At 36.7% G+C, this 22,353-nt stretch overlaps 3 protein-coding genes and 1 pseudogene across 3 annotated transcripts; 2 read left to right on the top strand and 2 right to left on the bottom strand.

Annotated features, from left to right (window-relative positions):
• Positions 1-2,025: 2,025 nt before the first annotated feature.
• On the bottom strand, positions 2,026-2,830 carry LOC141845454 (chaperone protein dnaJ 20, chloroplastic-like). Its single transcript, XM_074733506.1, has 2 exons — positions 2,350-2,830; positions 2,026-2,281 (listed from the first exon to the last, which is right to left on the bottom strand). The coding sequence occupies exons 1-2, from the start codon at positions 2,800-2,802 to the stop codon at positions 2,126-2,128; spliced, it is 609 nt and encodes a 202-aa protein (XP_074589607.1). The 5' UTR covers positions 2,803-2,830; the 3' UTR covers positions 2,026-2,125.
• A 6,821-nt stretch (positions 2,831-9,651) lies between these two features.
• On the top strand, positions 9,652-11,143 carry LOC141845344 (class V chitinase CHIT5b-like). Its single transcript, XM_074733412.1, has 2 exons — positions 9,652-10,829; positions 10,911-11,143. Exons 1-2 carry the CDS (start codon positions 9,665-9,667, stop codon positions 11,141-11,143), a joined length of 1,398 nt encoding a protein of 465 aa, XP_074589513.1. The 5' UTR covers positions 9,652-9,664.
• A 4,356-nt stretch (positions 11,144-15,499) lies between these two features.
• Positions 15,500-18,057, top strand: LOC141845513 (isopentenyl-diphosphate Delta-isomerase I-like). The gene is made up of 6 exons (XM_074733570.1): positions 15,500-15,653; positions 16,290-16,345; positions 16,705-16,796; positions 17,249-17,351; positions 17,412-17,561; positions 17,633-18,057. The coding sequence occupies exons 1-6, from the start codon at positions 15,589-15,591 to the stop codon at positions 17,884-17,886; spliced, it is 720 nt and encodes a 239-aa protein (XP_074589671.1). The 5' UTR covers positions 15,500-15,588; the 3' UTR covers positions 17,887-18,057.
• Positions 18,058-18,112: 55 nt separating this feature from the next.
• Positions 18,113-21,563, bottom strand: LOC141844994 (protein ALWAYS EARLY 3-like; annotated as a pseudogene).
• Positions 21,564-22,353: the final 790 nt, after the last annotated feature.

A 22,353-nucleotide genomic window follows, 5' to 3' on the forward strand; every position in this document is an offset into this window, starting at 1 on the left:
TTTTCTGCATATAAGGTCTGTTGGGTTGCAAGGGTGCAAACATAGTCTCATATCTAAAACATATGGAAAAGATCATGGGTTTAAAAAGAAGAAAGATATCTTCATTGGTATGAGGCCTTTTGGGTTGAGCATAAGAACAAAACCATGAGGGTTTAGGTCCAAAGTGGACAATATCATATCATTGTGGAGATATTTTGATTCCATCGGTTCTAATAAGTGGTATCAGAGCGAAGCCTCGCTTTTTAACGGACTAACCGCCAGAAGAGCCATGATCCAGATCTAACCATATGGGTTGAACCTTAAATGAAGGAAGTGGGTCCTCGTGGATCAAGAGAACCAGATACCAGGCAGAAAGTCCTAGTTGCGGCTAGGCAGGAAGTCTTAGTAGGTCGGGTGGACCGAGGAGCAGAAAGTCTTAGTGGATCGAGGATTCAAATATCAAACAGAGGCTTTCTGTTTGAGGGGGACATGTGGTCCTTTGTTTGAGTAGATCTTAATAGGTCAGATGGATCGAGGGGTAGAAAATCCTAGTGGGTCGAGGATTCAAACATCAAACGGAGGCTTTCTGTTTGACGGGACCTGTGATCCTTTGTTTGAGGGGGGATTGTTGGATTGCAAACATAGTCTCACAGTCCCACATTTAAAACACATAGAAAAGATCATGAGTTTAAAAGGATAAAAGATATCTTCATTGGTATGAAGCCTTTTAGGTTGAGCTCAATAACAAAACATCAGGGGTTTAGAGGGACAATATCATGTCATTATAAAGATATTTTAATTTATCAGTTCTAACAAAATCAAAAATAAACGGCTGTTGGATTTGATCCTCTTTGCATATTACTAGCTATAAAAAGCCTAACACAATCTTATTCCAGGTTAATATTATTTTTTTTCCCGTTCACATTTTATCATTTCCCGTATATCCTTAATTTGAGCATCTTCTATAAAAAGTCCTCAATATGCAGAACTCCGCCAGGGAAACTTCACCAACAATATCGAATACTTTCAATTCTAAGTCACCAACCTTAACTGGTTTAGGAGTCATCTTCTAAGTCTGAGTTATTTTGTAATTTCAATTCAAATCTTCTCCATGTAAACTTCACCAACAATATCGAATAATTTCTAGCAATCAGTTCCCCAAACACTGTTGCACCATCAGCATCGACGTCGTAACTCCGGCCATTCCATCCATTGTCGGGTCGCATAGGTCATTAACGTCTATGCTTAATTAGGCCCCAATTTGATTGGGCCACTAATTTAAATATAAAAATTTAATTAATAACTATACATCTTAAGGAATTTAGAAAAATTAAATTTTATATAAAAAATTATTTAATAAATTTATATTTTTTTAAAAAATAAAAGTTTTATTTTTTTTTTTTGCCGGCCTCGATAAACTCCGCCCAATCCGTCAACCCCTCCATCAACGCCAGAGCCGCCGGCCACTGTCTCCGCCCCACCACGTAGACATCGCACCGCCCGCTCTTCGTCGTGTTCGCCCTGTTCTCCGAGTAGATGACCGACGTGTCGTCCGCCTTCCTCATCCAGAACTCCGCCAGCTGGAACGCGTTGTCCACTTCCGCGCCTTGAAGGCCGTTGTACGGAGGCCACTGCGTCGCCGGGGACGAGCCGAACGACGGTGACCTTGACGCAGGGGGCTCTCCGCCATGCGCGAGGCGTAGGGCCAGCTAGCGCCACGCGGCCGTCAGGCCCGCCGAAGAAAATTCGCGTGATTCTGTAGGAGCGGCGGCCGGATCGATCGGGTTTTGCTGCCCAGTCCACGGTCGACGATGACGCCGAAGGAGCAGGACGCCGTCGACGGTCTGCTGCTTGTGGAAGGGGAGGAGGATGAATACAAATGTCCTAGGGCGAACACTCACGACGATCTCGGCGACGACACCAAGCTGGCTGACGGGGCGCCGGGGCGGAGCAGGAGGACGACGACGCAGGAGGTCGTCGGGGGCCGGCCGCCATGGAGGCGAAGCACACGATCGATCTCTCTTGAAATCAATAATAATTATGAAATATTCACAATAATATAAGATTATATCAATCACAACATTCACATAAATACATTGTTTATTTATTACATTAATTTTGCAAATCCACACGACGAACAATCTCTTTAATTTTGATATTGATTCATTTCTTCCATGATCGTCTTCTTTCTCATCCGAGCTCCCCACGACAGGGTCTCTTCGTTATCATTCATGCTCTTCTTCTCCAACTCCTCGATCTGATCACTCCATCTCGCTCGCCAATTTGATCTCACCATTGATTCCTATTGATACAATGATCTTGTGTTTAATTTGCGAATAATAAAGAGCAGAAATGTATAATTTTGGTCACCTCGCCGGCGCGGCGGAGGCCGGAGAATCCGCTGCACATGTAGCGGTCGTAGACTGCGCGGCGGCGGGGGTCGGACAGGGTCTCGTAGGCTTCCTGGACCTCGATGAACCGCCGGGTGTACTCCTCGGCGCGCTCCGGCGGGGAGACGTCCGGGTGGTACTTCCGGGCGAGCTGCTTGTAGGCCTTCTTGATCTCGCCGGCGCTGCCGCTCGACGGCACCCCGAGAAGATCGTAGAGGCTCGCCTCGAAGCCGTCTTCCTCGACGGCGGTGAAGGCGGCCGCGTCAGCTGCCTCGGCGCGCGGGGTCGTCGCCGCGGGCGACCGAAGCGAGGGCGAAAGGCGGCCGCCGGCGGGGCTGCGCGGGAGGAGGACGCGTCCAGGGCGAGCGCCGCCGCGGAAGCCGGCGGGGAGAATCGGGCTGGGTGGCGCTGGGGGAGCCGCTACGGATTTCATCGCTGTGTCTCTTGATTTCGTAACGTGATTGAGGATAAACTTCGCAAGGATCTCGAAATTAATAGGATTTTCCGAAAATAATAATAATAATAATAATAATAATAATAAATGTTGGGTGGGTAAATATCTAAATCGATCCTTGCTATTGAAGAATTGTCACATAGGTCCTCCTATTCATAGAGTCTATAGACATTTGGCACAATTTTGATTAAATTTTCAATTGGAATTCTTGTCACAACAAATTCCGGTCACAAATTTGTCACAACAAATCTGGACCGTTAGATTTTAAAATAGAAGATTAAATTCAAACCATCACAATCACTCATTCAATCTACGGCCTGGATTTAATCTTAACTTTAAAATCGAACGGTTTAGATTTGTTGTGATAAATTTGTGACAGGAATTTGTTGTGACAAGAAATTTTATTTTTAAATTTTAGAATAGGAGCACTCATTTGAGAATTTTAAAATAATGGAGTAGTTATTTGGCAATATGCTCTTGGAATCGATACGTTCTAGGTCATCTTTACAAATGTGAACGCAACACATAACTTGGCGGTGGTGAAGGTGAGGTGGCATGTGTGTGTGGGTTGGATTGTCAAGTAAGCGCGTCTACTATCCGTTCAAGTAAACACGTTTTTTTTTGTGGGCATTCATAATAATAACTTTGTCAGCAAGTCATTACTACGTCATCTTAATCCAAGTTAATAGGTTATATTTAAATATTTTATCCATGTTTGGTCAGCACGTTCTAAGATGGTCGTGATCTTGCAGCATGATGATTGAATTAATTATTATGATAAATTTTGATGAAATTGAGTTAATATTTTTAATTTTTTTATAATGATCAACTATAATTTTTTAATTTATCTTCTCACAAATAATAATGAAACCGTTAGAATAGCAGATTCTATCTTTTTGTTACGATCAGCATGTTAACATAGAATAATCATTATTCTATAAATTTAAATTTTCAAAAAAATACATAACAATATTACTAATAATGTTCTAACATCAATTAAATAAATATTTAAATTATCTAAAAATTCTAATATTACAAAAGATGAAAATAATTTTAATTAAAAATTAAATCTTCAAAAAAAATTTAAATAATTTTTTAACCTAAAAGTTAGGCCAGTTATATTTAATAACAAATATAGCTATCTCAATGAATTTTAATTTGATATATTATAAGTTTAGTAATTTAATTTGATTTAAAAATTATAGTTTTTCAAAATTTAAATTGGTACTTTGATGTCAGACCGAATAAGATTATTTGGTAGGTTAATTCTAATATAAAATTTTTAAAAAAGACATATAAAATCATCAAACGTAAATAATATTAACAACTTAATAATATTTGTTAACATCAACTAAATAATATTTAAAGTTTTAAAATTCTAAGATTAATTATAAAAGATGAAATTAACCTTTTACAATTCTTCCTAGCATTCTAAAAGACTTTAATTTTTTTTTTTTTTTTTGCCTAAGATTGAACTATTATAGATTACACTTGATAACAAATATAAATATTTGAATTATATTAGATATATTATAGACCCCAATTCAATCTGAGTTAAAATAAAATTTACAATCAAAATGATCCCAAAAAATTCGTATTCACGGATCCCCTAGATCACACTTCTAAAGTCCTACAAGAAAACTACATTAACTATGCTAAGGTCGAACTTAGTTACTAATACTAATTACTCTAAGATATGAGATTAATGATCAGATGACTAAGTCCTTGGAGTTACGATGCAATAGTAAGAGATCCTCAGAGCATAGTTGAGTTGGTTACAAGAAGCAGAGTTACTGAAGTGAATTGAATCTTGACGAAGCTAAGACAATGCCTTCCGCCATCGTTGTTAGTGCCGATGGGCTCTTCCCAAAATGCCTCATACCAATGGAGATACTTTCCATTTTTTTAACCCCATGATTTTTTCCATGTACTTTAGATGTGGGACTATGTTTGTACCTTTGCAACCCAACAATCCCCCCCTCAAACAAAGGACCACAGGCCCCCCTAACGTCGTTTTGATGTCTGAATCCCACCTACTAGGACTTCCCACCTAGCAACCCTCAACTCACCAGGACTTTTTGCCCCTTGGTCCACCCGACCTACTAGGACTTCCCACCTAGCCGCAACTAGGACTTTTTGTCCCTCGGTCCACCCGACCTACTAGGACTTCCCACCTAGTCGCAACTATGACTTTTTGTCCCTCGATCCACCCGACCTACTAGGACTTTCCACCTAGCCGCAACTAGGATTTTTTGCCCCTCGGTCCACCTGACCTACTAAGACTTCTCACATGGTGTCTGGTCCTCTTGATTCAGACACGGGAGCACTCATTTCCTTTGTTTAAGGTTCAAACCACATAGTTAGATCTGGATCATGGCTCATCTGGCGGTTAGTCCAGTGAAGAGCGATCTCGCTCTGATACCACTTGTTAGAACCGATGGAATCAAAATATATCCACAATAGTATGATATTGTCCATTTTGAGCCTAAGCCCTTATGACTTTGTTCTTGGGCTCTCCCCAAAAGGCCGCATACCAATGGAGATACTTTCCATCCTTTTAACCTCATGATCTCTTCCATGTACTTTAGATGTGGGACTATGTTTGCATCCTTGCAACCCAATAATCGTGGTCAATTATAATTTTTTGATTTACCTCCTTATTGATAGTGGTGAGATCGACCTGATACGGTTGTGATGACGGATTTTAATTTTATTATTAAAATAGTAAGAGTTGGAATAGATTCTATTATAATATTGATAGTTTAAATGTCACATGTAACGTATTATATTTAATATTGAACCATCCATTAAGATCCGCTTCTCAATTCACCTTAGTAAAACAAAATAATTAGAATCTCTTCTTCCCTCATTACCTCTTGTCTTCTTCTTTCTTTCTTCTGTTTGAAGTAAACATAGAGTTAGCAGATAGTGTTACTTGGACGGAACGGAAAGGAATTGCGGCCGGCCATTAAATAAAGCCATTTATTATTGTGATGTGATCCGTCGTCTTGCCTTTTTCAGCCTCTCGTTTACCTGTTCACATTCAATTCCGACAATCGAATCTGTGGTAGTAAACAGACTTCTTGCATTAATGGGACCGACCGACCAGGACGGACCACCCATCTGATTAACAAAATCTAGAAAATAATGGCCTATTTATATTTTAATATTATTATGATAGCGATGCTCGTACTTACTATATTATAAAAAATAAATTATTTTAAATTTCCTTTAATATTATTATAGTAGCAATTAAAGAACACCTTTGATGTTTATCCATATATTTTTAATTTAAAATCTTTTTTAAGATAATAAAAAATCGTATTGTTACCTAAAATTAATTAGGCGGTTGCAAATTTGAAGACGAGGCGAGTTTGTGGAAGCGGAGGTGGCCACGTGTCGGTTTCAGGATTCTGGCGGTTGGGAAATCTAAAGTGTGCGTGGAAGGGACAAAGACCACGTGTCGTTCCCGAGCTCCAGGCTGAGAAATTGCGTGACGCGATCTGTTTTGTGGATCCAACCACCCACGACTCGGGCCACGAAGTAGGTAACGGAACGTATGGAGGAGGTTTTTTTCTTTCTTTTTTTTTTTTTCCGGGCAATTTGATATTTTTTGGAAAAAAATAAAAATGACGCCCCGAATTTTACAAATTATAAAAAAACACATTCCATTTTCAAAAATATCAAAGGAGCGTCCCTCTATAATTTTATTTCGAAAATATCCTTTATCTCATGTTAATGTAGAAACTAATAAGTAGATGTGTAAAAACTATCTACTATAACACGTAAAAATTACTTAATAATTGTTAGAAAATATTTAGAATGAGTTTAAGGTTAAAATTTAGAATTTATACTATATAGAAGATACTCGATAGTTATTATAATATGTAGAAGTTACTTGATAACTATTATAACGTGTTGAAGTTATTTAGTAATTGCTATAATGTAATTAGTATGAATTTAAGATTTAAGATTTAGAATATCTAAATACTATTATATCAAAATATTATTTATCCATTTTATCAAAATTATTTAAAATTTATCAAATCATTTTAAAATAATTATAGAAGTTATATGTAACTACTAAGTCATCCTTGTAGAAGCTAATAACTAACTTTTATACATTATAAAATCTACATGCTAACGGTTACATAGTCAATTATGATGATATAATATTCATTTAAAATGTAATGAATGTTATAAAATTCCCATCATTTATTTTATTTATTGAAATATTATTTTAATTAAATTATTATTAAAAAATAAAATTATTATTGTAGAAGTTATTTGTTAGTTTCTACCTGGTTAAATGATCATATAATAAAAAGATATTTTATACAATATTTGAAAAATGGGTCATACTTAGGATTTACAATGAGTGCCCTTGTAATTTTTGGCCATATTTTTTTATTATAAATATTCATTTTATAAAAAAAAATCTTTTTAGTATTTTTCCTACTTAAAATTAATTGACAGAACGTTCCTTATTGTTTTTATTTATGAGCTCCCACTTTAAACACATTAAAAGGGTACTTTATATTTTAAAAATAATCTTGTTGTTAAGTAACTTTAACAAGCAACTGTTTTAATTTTAAAGTATTATCAAAACTATTTTAAACAAATTTAATCAACTACTCTATATTATAATAATTATAATTAAAATCACTTTAATAATATATAGACTAGTTTTAATTCAATTAAAATAATTTAACCGATATTTAAACAATTTCAACCCGTGTTAAAATTATTTTAAGAAACTCTACTAAATCTACTATTAATATTTTTTTAAATGGATTTTTTTTTTATGATAATGAGTTTTTTTAATGAGTTTTTTTTATTTTCTATCAATTAAAGTCAAGTATATTGATCCCAAAAAATAAGATTTATATGTATTAATTAAAGTAGTTGGGTAAAATCAAAGGCGTCACATTTTTTTTCCAAATTATTAAAGAGATATTTCATTTTTAATTTATTATTAAAAAGTCTTCTTAATATTAAAGTCGATGTGAATGTTAGATTTTCTTTTTTTTAAGATGATATTATTCCATCCAAATGTTTATGATTTATTAATAATCGCATGCCAAGATACGATTTAATTATGCCTCGAAATAAGAATACTTCAGATTTCGAGCCTGATCAAACTTTTAAAACTTTGGGATTCTTAAAAGAGGAGAGAGAGAAGAGAACTTAAGAAGATTTCACAATTTGACAATTAAGTGTTTTAAATGAAAGGAACGATGTTTTTTTTTATAGAGATGAAAAGTTTATTCATGTCTTTTCACTTAAATATTATCAATTATCATTAATTGATTTAATTAATCAATAATATTAATTACTTAAATAAATATAATTATGACTAATCTATTATAAATATAATTATGACTAATCTATTATAAATATTAATTAATTAATATTACAACTGATTAATCTGTTAATCAATGAATGAAATTAATTTCAATTTTATATTCCTCAATGTTTCATTTGGATTGACATTCACACATATTCAAATTGGTGTTGATATAATCACATCCACGAACCCAACTCGTGCGGGAGTCAAAACTTTAGTTCGATCATACCAAATTAATTCTTTATTAGACATTAATTTCTTATTCACTAGAGAAATTAATTTACAACAGTCTACTCATAAAATAATAATCTTATCTTATTTAATTTATTGATTGGCACAAGGCACCATTGTTGTTGGGCCGGACAGATGAAATAGATCAAAAGTGGACCGGGCCTCGATCCATATATGTATTGCGTCCCAAGCAATTAGGAGGGTTGATAATTGATAGAATAAATAGCGATTATCCTGCAGGGCAGATTGAAAGAAGAGATAAATTATAGAAAAAATAAGATAAGAAATTGACAAATAAAAAAATACTACGGATTAAATATTTTTGTCGAAAAAGAAATTTTATTTAATAATAAAAAATACTCTAAAAATAATTAAACATACGTATAAATAAATCCTAAATAAAATCTTAACTTTTAAAAGTAAAAAATACATTCAAACCATTCATATAAAAAATTATTATAAATAATAAAAAATATATTTAGACTTTTTGAAAAAAAATAAAATGATGTTTGGTAGATTTGAAAGTGGTCATTCATGATTAATTCATGATCAATCATATTTAAAATTTTTTATCAAATGAAAACCATGGCACAGTGTATCACTCACAGAATCTGATGCTATCTCTTCGCAAAAAGACACTCAACCTTTTCGCTTTACCCCACGAGCCTACACACTCCATCCACTCCCACACCATGACAAACGCTCACGCTCTACCCTATTATATTAAAGTAAATTATTGTTTTTAATTTAATTTTAATATTATATATAAATATATATATATATATATATAAAATATTTTTTATCAATAAAATTATTTAAATTTATTTAAAATCACTTTAATACAGTCAAAATTATTATAGCAATCATTTAGTATATATAAGAACTACTAAAAGACAACTATAATAATCTTACAGTGGATTTACAGAATAAAATTAAAAGAAACTACATAACCCACTTATCTTTAAAAAAAAATGATAAATCCTAATTAGTCTAGTTAACTATGGGTGTCTTACCGGCCACCAGGATTAAATCGGGAAGTACATGCAGCGGCTAGCCCAGACACTCAGTATTCTTTGATTGTGCTTCGATCCGCAGATGTCTGAATGACAATCTGAGATGTCCTACCACGGCACCGTTGCCCCGGGACTTAACCCACTTACCCTTCAAGCATCTTCTACTCTTCAGCATCACGACGCCAGCTTTTGATTCACAGACGACGCTCATCGCCATTGATGATCTGCACTAGCTGCAGTGCCTGAGCAAATGGGACAAACTTCCCTCTCCTCCCTCTTCGCCTTCCTGCTGATCCTCTCCATCGTCCATGACTCGTGGTGCCAGAAGCAGTGCGGCGTCAGCGACGACGACGACGGACGAGGCCCCAGCAGTACTGTCAGAGCTGGCTTCTGGTTCTCGCAGTACCGCCTTCACTCGCCTGCAACAACCATCGACGCCTCCCTCTACACTCACCTCTATTACTACGCACTCTCCCTCGACGACTGTGCTAACTCCGGCATTGCAGTTCCGCCGGATCAGGTCGCCGTCCTCGGCAATTTCTCCGGCACCGTCAAGTCGAACAATCCAGCTCTCAAGACCTTGCTGTCCGTCGCCGCCGATGGCTGCCAACCCAGCTTCTCCGCCATGGCAGCAGACGCGGCTCTCCGGGCAGCGTTCATCGCTTCGTCCTTGGAACTCGCCAGGGCGAACGCGTTTGACGGTCTGGACCTGGCTTGGCAGTTCCCGAGCTCGCCGGCGGACATGGCCAACCTCGGCCTCCTCCTCGAGGAATGGCGGGCTCGAATCGGCGAAGAAGCAGCGCGGAGCTCGACGCCGAGCACTCTCCTCCTGACGATGACCGCCTACTTCTCCAACCACTTGTTCGACGGACCGACGACCGACGGCCCTGACTACCCGACGGATGCGATCTCCAGGAGCCTTGATTGGGTCAACGTCCTCTGCTTCGGCTTCCACAGAAACGGCAACGCCACCGCTAACGACGCCGCGCTCTTCGATCAGACCTCCCACTTCTCGGCGAGCTACGGCGTCACCTCATGGCTGGACGCAGGGATTCCTCCGTGCAAGCTCGTCATGGGCGTGCCAGTGTACGGAAGGTCTTGGATCCTCAGGAACAAATCCAAAAACGAACCAGGCGATCCAGTCGTAGCAGAGGGACCTCGGCAAAAGATGAGCAACCAGTCAGGGCTGATAGCTTACCTTGAAATCGAAGGGTTCTTGAAGGATCCCGGCACCAAGTTTGTGTACGACAGCAGGACGGCGACTTCCTATTTCCAGTCCGGCGATCTGTGGGTTAGCTACGACAGTCCCCAGGTGGTCGAGGGCAAGGTCAGATTCGCTCGGCGCAGTGGATTGCTCGGCTACTTTCTCTGGCCGATCAGCTTCGATGACTCGAATCACACAGTAGCCGAACGAGGTATACGAGATCTTCCTCTGTAGTTCCTTCTGCTTTCTACTTCTTCGGTTTTGTTTCAACTGGGCGTGGTTCTGGACGCAGCGTCCGGAGTGTGGCTGGAGGAGCGTGAGTCTCCAGGAGGCGGCGGAGAAGAGGAGAGCCTTCCGGAAGGCGGTGCACCACCACCACCACCACCACCACCAGCAGCAGCAGGAGCAGGCTCAGTGTCTGCGTCGGCGCAGAGGTTGCCGTTGACTCGCTGCCCGGTGGTTTTGGCGTGTGGGCTTTCATGCTTCCTTTCCGTTTGGCTTTGGGCTTATTGGCTTTGGGCTTAATCGGCCTATCTCCCTAAGTAAATAATTAATACTCATTAACTAAGATAACGATTAAAAAAATTCTAGAGATAACCATTCAACTTTATATTAAAGTTTTGCACCAGCTATTAGAGTAAATCGAAAAGACCATATGAGTCGCTAGAAGGGAGGAATGAATAACGATCTGAAAATTTATAATCTCAATTGTTCATGTTTTTAAGGATATGATAAGTATAACATAAAAAATAATAATGAGACATGAATTACTTAGTTATAATTCTCAGGTTATTGATCCATGAACTATAAAAGTCCTCGTCAGAGAATGATTCAAAGACGGAGAAACTCTTATACAATGGTTAAGTGTAAAATATTAAAAACAGACGAACGAAGAAAATGTAAATTGAGTGTATGTCTTTTCTTCTTCAAGCTTTAGCTCTATTTATAATCTTTATCTCGATCTAACCATTGTGTTGACGTGACACTTCGAACACTTGGAAATCTTTCGAGCGCTTGGATTCTTAGAACTCAATCAACTCTGTTAACAATTCACTGACGGCTCTGGATGACTTCTTGCATCTAAGCGTTTGGATTTTGCTGATGTGGACTCCATCCCAATCCATCTTGGCGGTCATGCTGAGCTAGATTGGGTATCCGGACGCTCGGAATGTATTAGGGCGCCTAGAGTATGGGCACCCAAAATGGATCCAAGCGCCTAGAGTCAACCTTCTGGGCACCCGCGTCCAGAATGGCTTCAACTGAATCATTTTGCTCCTCCGTTCAACCTTGGTTGCCTTGTGTAGTCTTTCTTTCAGCTTCTCGTCCCTTAAATGCATCAAGCCCTTCCAGCGCGCTCCCATACATCCTTTTCGTTTCATCGGAATACTCTTCCACAACTTTCATACTTTAAATTGAAGCACCGAATCTGTCAGTTCCTTTCCTATGTCATATTTCTTAGTTCTTGCGTCTTTTGTCAAAGTTTACCAACTAGAACATGTATGTTATCCTAAGTCTTGTATATTTGACACATGCATCACAATAATAAAGACCTAATTTTAGACTTATTTAATCCCACGTCAAAATTTATTGAGATACTAACATTTTCAAACTGTAATATATTTTAAATGAAATTTAAACACATTATTTAGAAAATTCCACTATGCTCCGATGCCCCGAGGTGATCTTGGACTGTAGGAAGTTTTAGAGACTCTTTTAGATAGATATTTTTAGTGAGTCATCCTTTTTTTTTCTTTTTTTTTATATATATTGGTATTATTATTGAAAAGGTATTTTTTTTAAAATAAAAATAAAATAGCACTTCATGTTATATTTTATCTTTTTACCTGAAAATACTCTTATTCTAAATTCTAATGTTAATGTAGTAATTACAAGAAATCACTATTAGAAATTATAATAATTATGATATGGGTAGTCAATTTTTGAATAAATTATTCCAATTTAATTAAAATTATTCAAATACAAATAATAATACACATTTAAGTTATTTTTAATAAGTTGAAATGATTTTAATCAAATTTGAGTAATTTTAATCAAGTTTGTAAAAAATATTTTGATATATATAATAGTATTTTATAAGTCTTAATTTTAAAATATTATTTTATTTTTATTTTTATTAAAAAAGTGTCTTTTTTACTCTTTAAATTTTTTTTTCAGTAGTTTTGATTAAAAATATTTACTGATATTATAAATGTTGAAATCCATGAAAATGGATAAACTCATAATAGTGCAAAAATATTCCAATTGAATATTATTCTATTTGACTGCTAATTTAAAAAATTAATAAATCTCTTAAATAATTTGTACATAAGTTAATTTATTTTATATTAAAAGCACAAATTATTATTCCAAATAATAAATACTGTTGTAAGTCGTAAATAGAAAGGTAGAGAAAACTTTGCCCATGTCTCATTTTGTCAATTAATTTTATTAAAAAATATTAAGTTAGGATATTCGTCTGAAAGAGAAATTAAATTGACAAACTGTTCGATTTAATTTTATCCACAATCTAACGAAGAATTAACTTGTACATATTTGAAAAGTTTATTTTTTTATTGTGTTTTTATGTTATATCAATCAACATCAACCTAAAATAACTTTTTAGGATAAAAAACCTTTAAAATACACTTTATTTCTCTCCTAATTTATTTTTTTTTTTTAAATTTAAACATCTTATTTTTCCATAAAAATTTTATATTTGTTTGAGCATTAAAAATTAGAAGGCCTCTCCTTATTTTTATTATCATTAAATTAAAAGAACGTTTTTTTTATTTTTATTATCATCAAAAGAATATCTTATATTTTAAAAATATTAAAAATGTATTTTATATATTGGAAATATTTTTTTTTCAGTGTTGTCATATTTGATTTTCATATTTACTTTCCTGAAAAAGTAAATTGAAATTTTTGAATTTTTTTTTTTCTCAAAAACAAGCAGTATTAAGAGCACTTTGAGCTCCCATTGTGATTAATGCTATGTATGGATGAGGTGAAAGAAGATTGATTAAAAAAAAAAAAGAGAAAGGAGAGAAAGTAAGTATTTATGTTTCTTTTATTTATTTAGAAGGTTCATTAATGTAGATGTGTTACTTTATTTAGAGGGAAGGAAAGAAAGGAAGATTAAATATATAAAGTTATAAAATTATCTTCATTTGTTAATAAAAAAAAATGATAATTCCAGTAGCCACATCTCTGGGGGTGGTCGACCTGGTCCCACGGAAGTTTCCCACCGACCATCAGGGTAAATCGGGAAGTTCCAGATGCCCAGCATCCTTTAATTGCGTTCTCCATTTGGAGGAAAATTCCTGCAAATACGCCGTAGCTGGGGATTGGTCCCTGAGTTACAACCCGGATGTCCTATCGTTAATAAAGATAACACATGTAGAGGACGAACGAAAAATTATAAGATTCTGTCAATATTGCATGTAGAAGTTGGGATATAGAAGGTCCTAAAATAACCCTATTTAGATAAGTCTTTGTCCTTGAAGAAGAAGATGAGTCTTATTCTCGTCCCCGGGGCAATGGTTACATGTCTCTATCCTCTTGAGTCTTATTCTCGAAAAGATTTACGGCGAGAGCTAACGTTGATGTCGTAGAATGTGAACAGTTGAATATTAGACGATGACAGCACGTGTTGTGTGAGGAGTGTAAGTGCAAAGATGTTATATCTAAATAGGTGAGATAATTTGAAAAATAATATTTTAAAATAGAGATAAAATTAAAATAAAATATTTTTAAGTTTCTCTTTCTCTTTCTTACATCCCAAATCGAAGTGTAAAAAATTATAATAATTCATAAACATGTAAGGGTAAAGTTTAGTCTTCTCTTCCCTTCTCTTTTTTAACTGACTCCATTTCAAACAAGGGTCAAACTTCTCTTTCCCCTTATTTATCCTTTCCTTCCCTTTCCTCACCTCCCCAATTTATCCTTTCGTTCCCTTTCCTCACCTCCCCAAACAGAGCGCTCCTCATTTGGGGAGGGCTCCTTTCTTTTTTTTTTAATGGGGAGGACTCCCTAGACCCGACCACGGGCCGGGACCCGATTAGCCGGGTCGAACCGGAACTGGCCCGGCAGGATGCCGGGCCGGTTCCGGTTCAATAGGTGTGAAACCGACGGCCCATCGATTAACCGACGGGTTGAATCGTCGGTTCAAAAATTTAACTCCAGTCGACTGGATATGCCTCATCAGTCGACTGGATTTAACTCCAGTCGATTGATGAGAAAAGTCAATCGACTGGATTTTGAATTCTGACAAAAATCAAATGTGTGATTTCAACAATTTAGTAGCTGTTTTCTTAGTTTGACTAAATCAGTCGATTGGGATGGTAAATTCCCCGAAGTGTACTTTTTTTAAAATAAATTTTAAATTTTAAAATTTTTAATATAATAATCTCTAACCGTCGCGAATCGTGAACCAAATCGTGAACCGGTGGTAACCGTGAATCGGCGATTCCGAAACGTGAATCATAATCGTCTTAAGTGGTTAAGATTAAGGATCGATCTGTCATGAACCATTGAATCATCGGTTTTGAATCATGATCGGGTCTACGACTCCCCATTTGAGTAGGATTGTTGTTGGAAAATTGGTTGACACTGAAAAAACGAATGAAAAAGTTTCTTTTGAAACGGCGTCGATGTGGTACGGTGGGGACCACAAATCGCCCACCGTTGGAGATGGCTTAAGTAGAGTTGTTTTGTTCTAAACGGCATGTGGTGATGGTGGTCTTATGCCTCCACGGAGGTATCCAACCGTAGCACGACACCTGGCACCTTCTGCCCTCGAACGAGAAGAAACCCAGCAGTTAAGCGGCGAGGGCGGCCGCGCACGTGTGGCGCACGGTCTCCCCCCTCCTCCCCAGCTTGGGTTTCTTTATAAAGCCCTCCTCCCGGCGATCTCGTCGGCCTCTCGCTCTTTGCTCTCCTTGCTCCTCTCCTCGCCCTCCGCCGTGACGATGGCCGCTGTCGCCGACGACGCTTCCATGGACGCCGTCCAGAGGCGCCTCATGTTCGAGGACGAGTGAGTCTCTCTCTCTCTCTCTCTCTGCTCTGTCCCCTTCGATCCGCGCGGTTGATTACATAGCGTTTCGCCTCGATCCTGCTGCTTTATGGTTCTTCTGATTGTTCATTCTCCGTATGAGTTTGGTTTGCTAGGTCTGCAGTTGTTAATCGGATGAATCGCGTTTTTAGATGTGAGGTAGTTAGCGATGGGGGTTGGAAACTTTCCGGAGGAGTAGCTGATGTGCTTCCGTAGATCTAGGATTAATGGTGAATCTGGAGAAATCTGATTGATCGTACACGGTATTAGTACATCTTGAAATGAATTGGATTGAAGAGATGATGCAGCGACGAAAGCACTCAAATAAAGCATTAAGAGTTAGAAATGATGAACTTTTTTTTTCTTTCAATTATCTCGTTTCAAAGATACTATAATCATAGTTCATGTAGTACTCAATCCATATCTATTTTTACTAGACCTTTACTTTTTGTATTGATTTATTCAGATTACTAATATCCTTCTCTAAGGTGAGCGAACTATGCTAATTTCCAAGGTTTACATTCTTGTGCTCTGCTGCCTCTAGTATCGCCCTTGTTGTTGTTTGTAAAGCTTGTCTTGAATCTCAACTGTGCTAGATCTGTGATTTCATGGTTGCAGATGTATCTTGGTGGATGAGAATGACAACGTCATTGGGCATGAATCCAAATACAACTGTGAGTAATGGGATCCTCCTAGCTGATTTCACCATCCATGTTAGTTTTTTCACAGCAAGTTTTTAAATTGGACTATTAAAACAAACCCTAAAATAACTACATTAATTATCAATATCAACTGGACTATCTAAATAAACCCTGAAATAGCTATTTCAATGTTTCATCCCCTTTGGGCTGCTCTTCTCTGGATTCTTTGCTTCCCAGCTCTCTGGCAAACTCAAGATTGGGTGTTTTGTGGCCATAGTCTTTTTGGATGCTTGATAGGAATAAACTCATCCAACTGCAATATGCATGATTATTTTTGTTGGTGTTGAATTATTTTGGATGCTGGATTGATTTCTCATCTTGTGTGTTTCTAGGCCATCTGATGGAAAAGATTGAATCACTGAACCTTCTCCATAGAGCTTTTAGTGTTTTCCTATTCAACTCGAAATATGAGTTGCTACTTCAGGTACGCGATGAGCAATGGTGACACTTATGCTAAACCCCAAGTATTCATATCTAACTAAACTTAAATAGGCTGATCATCTACTTCCATGTGTTGATTATTTTGTGTAATGTTGAACGCTTATACTTCTGTAGATGCTGAGAGCAACATGTAACTTTTTACATTTTAGTTGTTTTCTTGTCTGCTTGGTTTCTCTACCAGCCAATGATGACATAATTCCAACTCAAGAACCTTATATCTACCCTATGTCTTAAGAATATTTTTAACATGGTACTCGAAGAATCATGCTCGTCTCAGTAATATGCATCCACCAAATCTCATGTTAATCCAATTGTGTATGCAAGCGAAAACCTATTAAGAATATAAATATGTAGATCAACTCAAGCTTTTGAAATAAGTTGTCATGCAAAACACCACTATTTGCATCTATTGTTCTCATATCTTGGTGATTGCAGCAAAGATCTGAAACAAAAGTAACATTTCCTCTGGTTTGGACAAATACCTGCTGCAGTCATCCGCTCTACCGAGAATCTGAACTTATTCAGGAGAACTACTTGGGTAATATTCGTATTCGCCTTCAGTCCTGGACACTATGTATCCTGACTTTTTCTGCGACAGGGGTTAGAAATGCTGCACAAAGAAAGTTGCTGGATGAGCTAGGCATTCCTGCTGAAGATATACCTGTCGACGAATTCATTCCTCTCGGCCGCATGCTCTACAAAGCTCCATCGGATGGAAAATGGGGGAACACGAGGGTAATCCCTATCTGTTGGTCTTCGGTTAGAATCCATTAGTCGATGATATTCTCCGATTCTGATGGATGTTCCTCTTGCCCATAGTTGACTACCTGCTTTTCATCGTCCGGGACGTGAAACTGCTGCCGAATCCTGATGAAGTTGCCGACGTGAAGTACGTGAACCGAGACCAGCTGAAGGAGCTGCTGAGGAAGGCAGATGCCGGCGAGGAGGGTGTCAAGCTTTCTCCATGGTTCAGGCTGGTGGTTGATAACTTTCTAATGGAGTGGTGGGCTCGTGTGGAGCAAGGCACTCTCCTGGAGGCAGCTGATATGGAAACCATTCATAAACTGGTTTAGGAGTCGTCGTAGGTGCTTTACGGTACCTGCATTCCGTTGGGCCTGTTGTCCGTCCCTCGGACTGACTTGTAATAAGGGTTCTTTAGACCATGTCGAAGTGACTGAATCATTTGGCATTATTGTAACAAGTGGTTCCGATGGAAGCCCTTGTTCAATTTAATCAAACTTTTGCTCATCCCTAAATAAAGATTTACAAAAAGGAAGTATGGTATAAATAAAATTAGAAAGTTCGAATGATTTGCTTGCTTAGTAAAGCAGATTTGTGCTCGAGAAGCATCGAACGACAACTAGGAGATGAATAGCATGAAGAAGAAACTAAAATTGTTTGCTAGACTGACTACACAGGGAAGATAGACACAGGTGAGAAACTTCTAAGCTGTCGTAATTTCTGGGGCGATAGTGCTGGGGTCGGTATCAAAGCCAACATTTGGTTTTTAATTATACCCATTGCAGGTCTCGATCTCCCTGTAGATCGGAAGGTTATGTGGAGAGCATGGTTGCAAGCTCGCAAGAGCAGAATCAAGAATCTGGGCGATCTCGGCCGGTGGGTACTGTCTCTCTGTACAGATCTGCACAAGCAAATCCAAATTATGGGGCTTACAATTTGAATTGAACAAGCATTATGAAACTATTAGGAGAATTTTTATTTTGAGGGCAGAAAGATATTTAATAGATGAGTTGATATGGAAATACAGCAAAGAAACTACGGGATCGTTTCAAATATGATTATTTTTGCATTTCTTATCAATTGTATACACAAAACTTTAAACATGTCTCAAATAATAGTCTATCCCTAGCCTTCACAATCACAATTACAGATGTGGTGTAATAGTAAAGCACAACAATAAGAAAATTAGGGTTTGAATATCAAATGAGATGAATATCTTAAAGAGTGTATAAAGTATAAACCATACTCCGGATTTACCTAATAGACGAATGAAGGAAAAAGACCGTCTACCTCCAAGATTAGTTTAATAGATGAGTTGGTATGGAAATACAGCAAAGAATCTACCGGATCGTTTCAAATACGATCATTTTTGCATTTCTTATCAATTTTATACATAAAATTTTAAACATGTCTCAAGTAATAGTTTATCCCTATGTTTCACAATTACAAATGTGGTGTAGTAGTAAAACTAGCAGCAATAAGAAAAATTAGGATTCCAATATCAAATGAGATGAATATCTCGGAGGGTGTGCATAAATTGTACTTTGGATTTACCTAGTAGGCGAATGAAGGGGGAAGACCATCTACCTCCAAGATTAATTTAATAGATGAGTTGGTATGGAAATACAACAAAGAATCTACGAGATTGTTTCAAATACGATCATTTTTGCGTTTCTTATCAATTTTTTATATAAAACTTTAAACATGTCTCAAATAATAGTCTATCCCTATCTTTCACAATTACAAATGTGGTACAGTAATAAAACACCTAGATGAAGCAATAAAAAAATTAGGGTTTGAATATCAAATGAGATGAATATCTTGGAGGGTGTGCATAAATTGTTCTTTGGATTTACCTAATAGGCAAATAAAGGGGGAAGACTGTCTACCTCCAAGATTAATTTAATAGATGAGTTGGTATGAAAATACAACAACGAATCTATGGGATTGTTTCAAATACGATCATTTTTGCATTTCGTATCAATTTTATACACAAAACTTTAAACATATCTCAAATAATAGTCTATCCCTAGTTTTCACAATTATGGATGTGGTGTAGTAATAAAGCACTCAGAGGAGCAATAGGAAGTCAATATCAAATGAGATGAATATCTTAGAGAGTGTGCATAAACTATATATATATATATATATATATTATATATATATATATATGTCCTAAATCAGCCTTAAGTATGTGAATTGTTAATTTTGTTGAAGTACATGCAGTGCCATCAGAGTTAAAAACAAGAAAATGTTTTGATGATGGTATGGATTGTAATAGAATTGCAACAACTAAGGGTTACTATCTAAATATTCCCTTGATTATATGAGTTGTTTCAGATTTGGTCAATTTTAAGTTTTGCATCAGTTTTACACAACATTGCAATTCGTGAATGATTAATCATGTCGACATGTGTGTGTGTGTGTGATATGCCAGAAAGTATTTTTATGTTGGCATGGATTGTTGCTGCATAAATGAATGACATGTCATGCTAAGGATTTTTTTAAAGAACAGATTTATATAAAACCCAATACCTTAGCGATAACATTGAGGAATTGAGCCTCCATCCGCAAATCTTTTCTACAAGGCAAATCTCGAAACAAGACCTTACCAACCACATCCTATGGTCTTTGCCAGTTGTCCTAGCTATAAAAACTGAGGGTTACTTCCTATCTAAAATATTCTCTTAAGGGTTTTTTCCTAATACCGTCAACAATATCGAATGAAGCAACACTAACCCACTTTTGATACTTAACAATATTCTCTTAAAAGGGTCAGTCAACAATATCAAATGTGTGTTTGCCTCAATCAGCAACTTCACAAGAGAGATCACTGATCGAATATGAAACAATGGCAGGTGATCTTTTAGATGTCTTACGATAAATCAATCTTCCAAGATTCATTTTAGTGTAGACTAAGTTTGCTAGAAACAACAAAAGAAAGAAATACTAAAATTATTCAAGACTAGAAATGAACGAAAATTAAATCCTGATTTTTGTTTGCGTTAGGTGAAAACTTGATGTATTCTACAATCTAGTTGAACAAGTGGTAATAAAAAAGGAAATATTTCTTAGATACTGCCAACAAAATTTACCTGGATCATAAACAGGGTAGATACACATGAGGATATTAGCTCAGAAGGAATTTGAGGATCAGCATCAGATGAATGATTGGACTTTGGACTAACTGTTGCTAAGTCAACTATCCTTCCTGTATGCTCTGGATTGCCGGCATTGCTATGTCCAGCATTAGGAGGCCCTTGTACGGCCCCCATGCTAGAAACAGAACTATTTGCCAAATCTAAAGCCACTCCAATTTTATTGAAGGCATCTTCTCCTTCCTTAAGTGTGCACATTGCCTGAAACAGATGAAAGAATAAGAAGAATTAGTTTGTAGTGTAGATATCGGTGGAAACTTGAAAGGAGAAACTAGTAACTAGGTCACACAGATGAAAAATAGTTCGATTGAAGTTGGACAAACATCTAGATGATAAAATATGTAATGAAGCCAACCTATTTCCAAGAAAAAGAGGTAATGAAGGAACACTAACACATTAAAGCATCAAAATACCTTGACTGCTGCGTCAACCATCGTCCTTGCTTTTCGCTTTGAAGATTCAACAATTTCCACTACATGAGATCCAAATTCCTGATTGAGAATAGCAGATGAATTGTAAGTTTCTGGGAGTCCGGAGAGATCCCGAATTTTCCATTGGCCTATTCCATGAAGGCGTTAGTTACCATGGTACGTCTTACGCTGTCTTAAAGAGAGCAAAGCAGAAGCAACCTGAAGCCCAAAGAGGCTAAAATTGAGTTTAAAGAAATTCCGAAATCAACATGGCAATTAGATTAATATTTTGCAAAAATCTGACCTGATCATTAGCATCACGTAGCTGAATAAGCACCATGGCATACTGCCTTCTGAAATGCTCCAAATCTTTTATGGTGTCATCATCCTGTTGCTTTTCAGATACTTCTTCGTTCATATTCCTCAATTCCTTCAAAAGAGCTTCCTGTGAATGCATCAGAGCCCATTAGATTCATAATTACTAAAAGCTAGTATATGTTAAGGAATGTATTGGATGAGCTTCCCAGTACAGGAATTGTGAGAAATTACAAGGCAGAATCAGGTTGATAATTTACGATTAAATATAATTATTCAACTACAATGTTAGATGGTCATTATGATTCTAGATGAGAAATGGTAACATATTTATAGAATGTGCTTACAATGGCATCCAAAGTATCATATGGGCTTTATGCTAGAGCATTTTAATGAAGTAGGAGGTTGAACATAACCTATTTGGCAATACTTCAATTTACATTGGCATTCAAGAATTCTAGATGATTACAAACCTTCAATCTGTTGAGCGCCAATTACTACGCTTAAACTTCAATTTTTCATTATTCATTTTGGTTCTTTTCAAACATCGATAACTATAAATTTGAATGAACAGCAGAATCAAGGGTAAACTAAGACAACCATATTTGTTCCTTGTTGGGGTTTCAGACCCTAGCTAAAATGGCTTGATTTTAATATAAAACCATGCTAACATATAGCAGCACACTTTAGCATGCATCGAAGCATGCCTATGTGAATTCAAATGAATTTTTCCTTTAGAGAATTTTCCCTTTAATCATTTTCTACTTATCTTATTTACTTCTGAAAGTAAAATTAGATAATCATTTCAATTAAAACTTGATTGTACTTGGTTGTGCTGACAATCAACACTTTAAAATGTATTTAAGCATGTAAAAGTATCAAAGTGAATTTAAATGAATTTTATTCCTTTAAATCC

This window comes from Curcuma longa, chromosome 14, assembly GCF_044706935.1.
Source record: "Curcuma longa cultivar G26 ecotype Majalengka, Jawa Barat chromosome 14, ITB_CL_G26_1.1, whole genome shotgun sequence".
Classification (NCBI taxonomy): Eukaryota; Viridiplantae; Streptophyta; class Magnoliopsida; order Zingiberales; family Zingiberaceae; genus Curcuma; species Curcuma longa.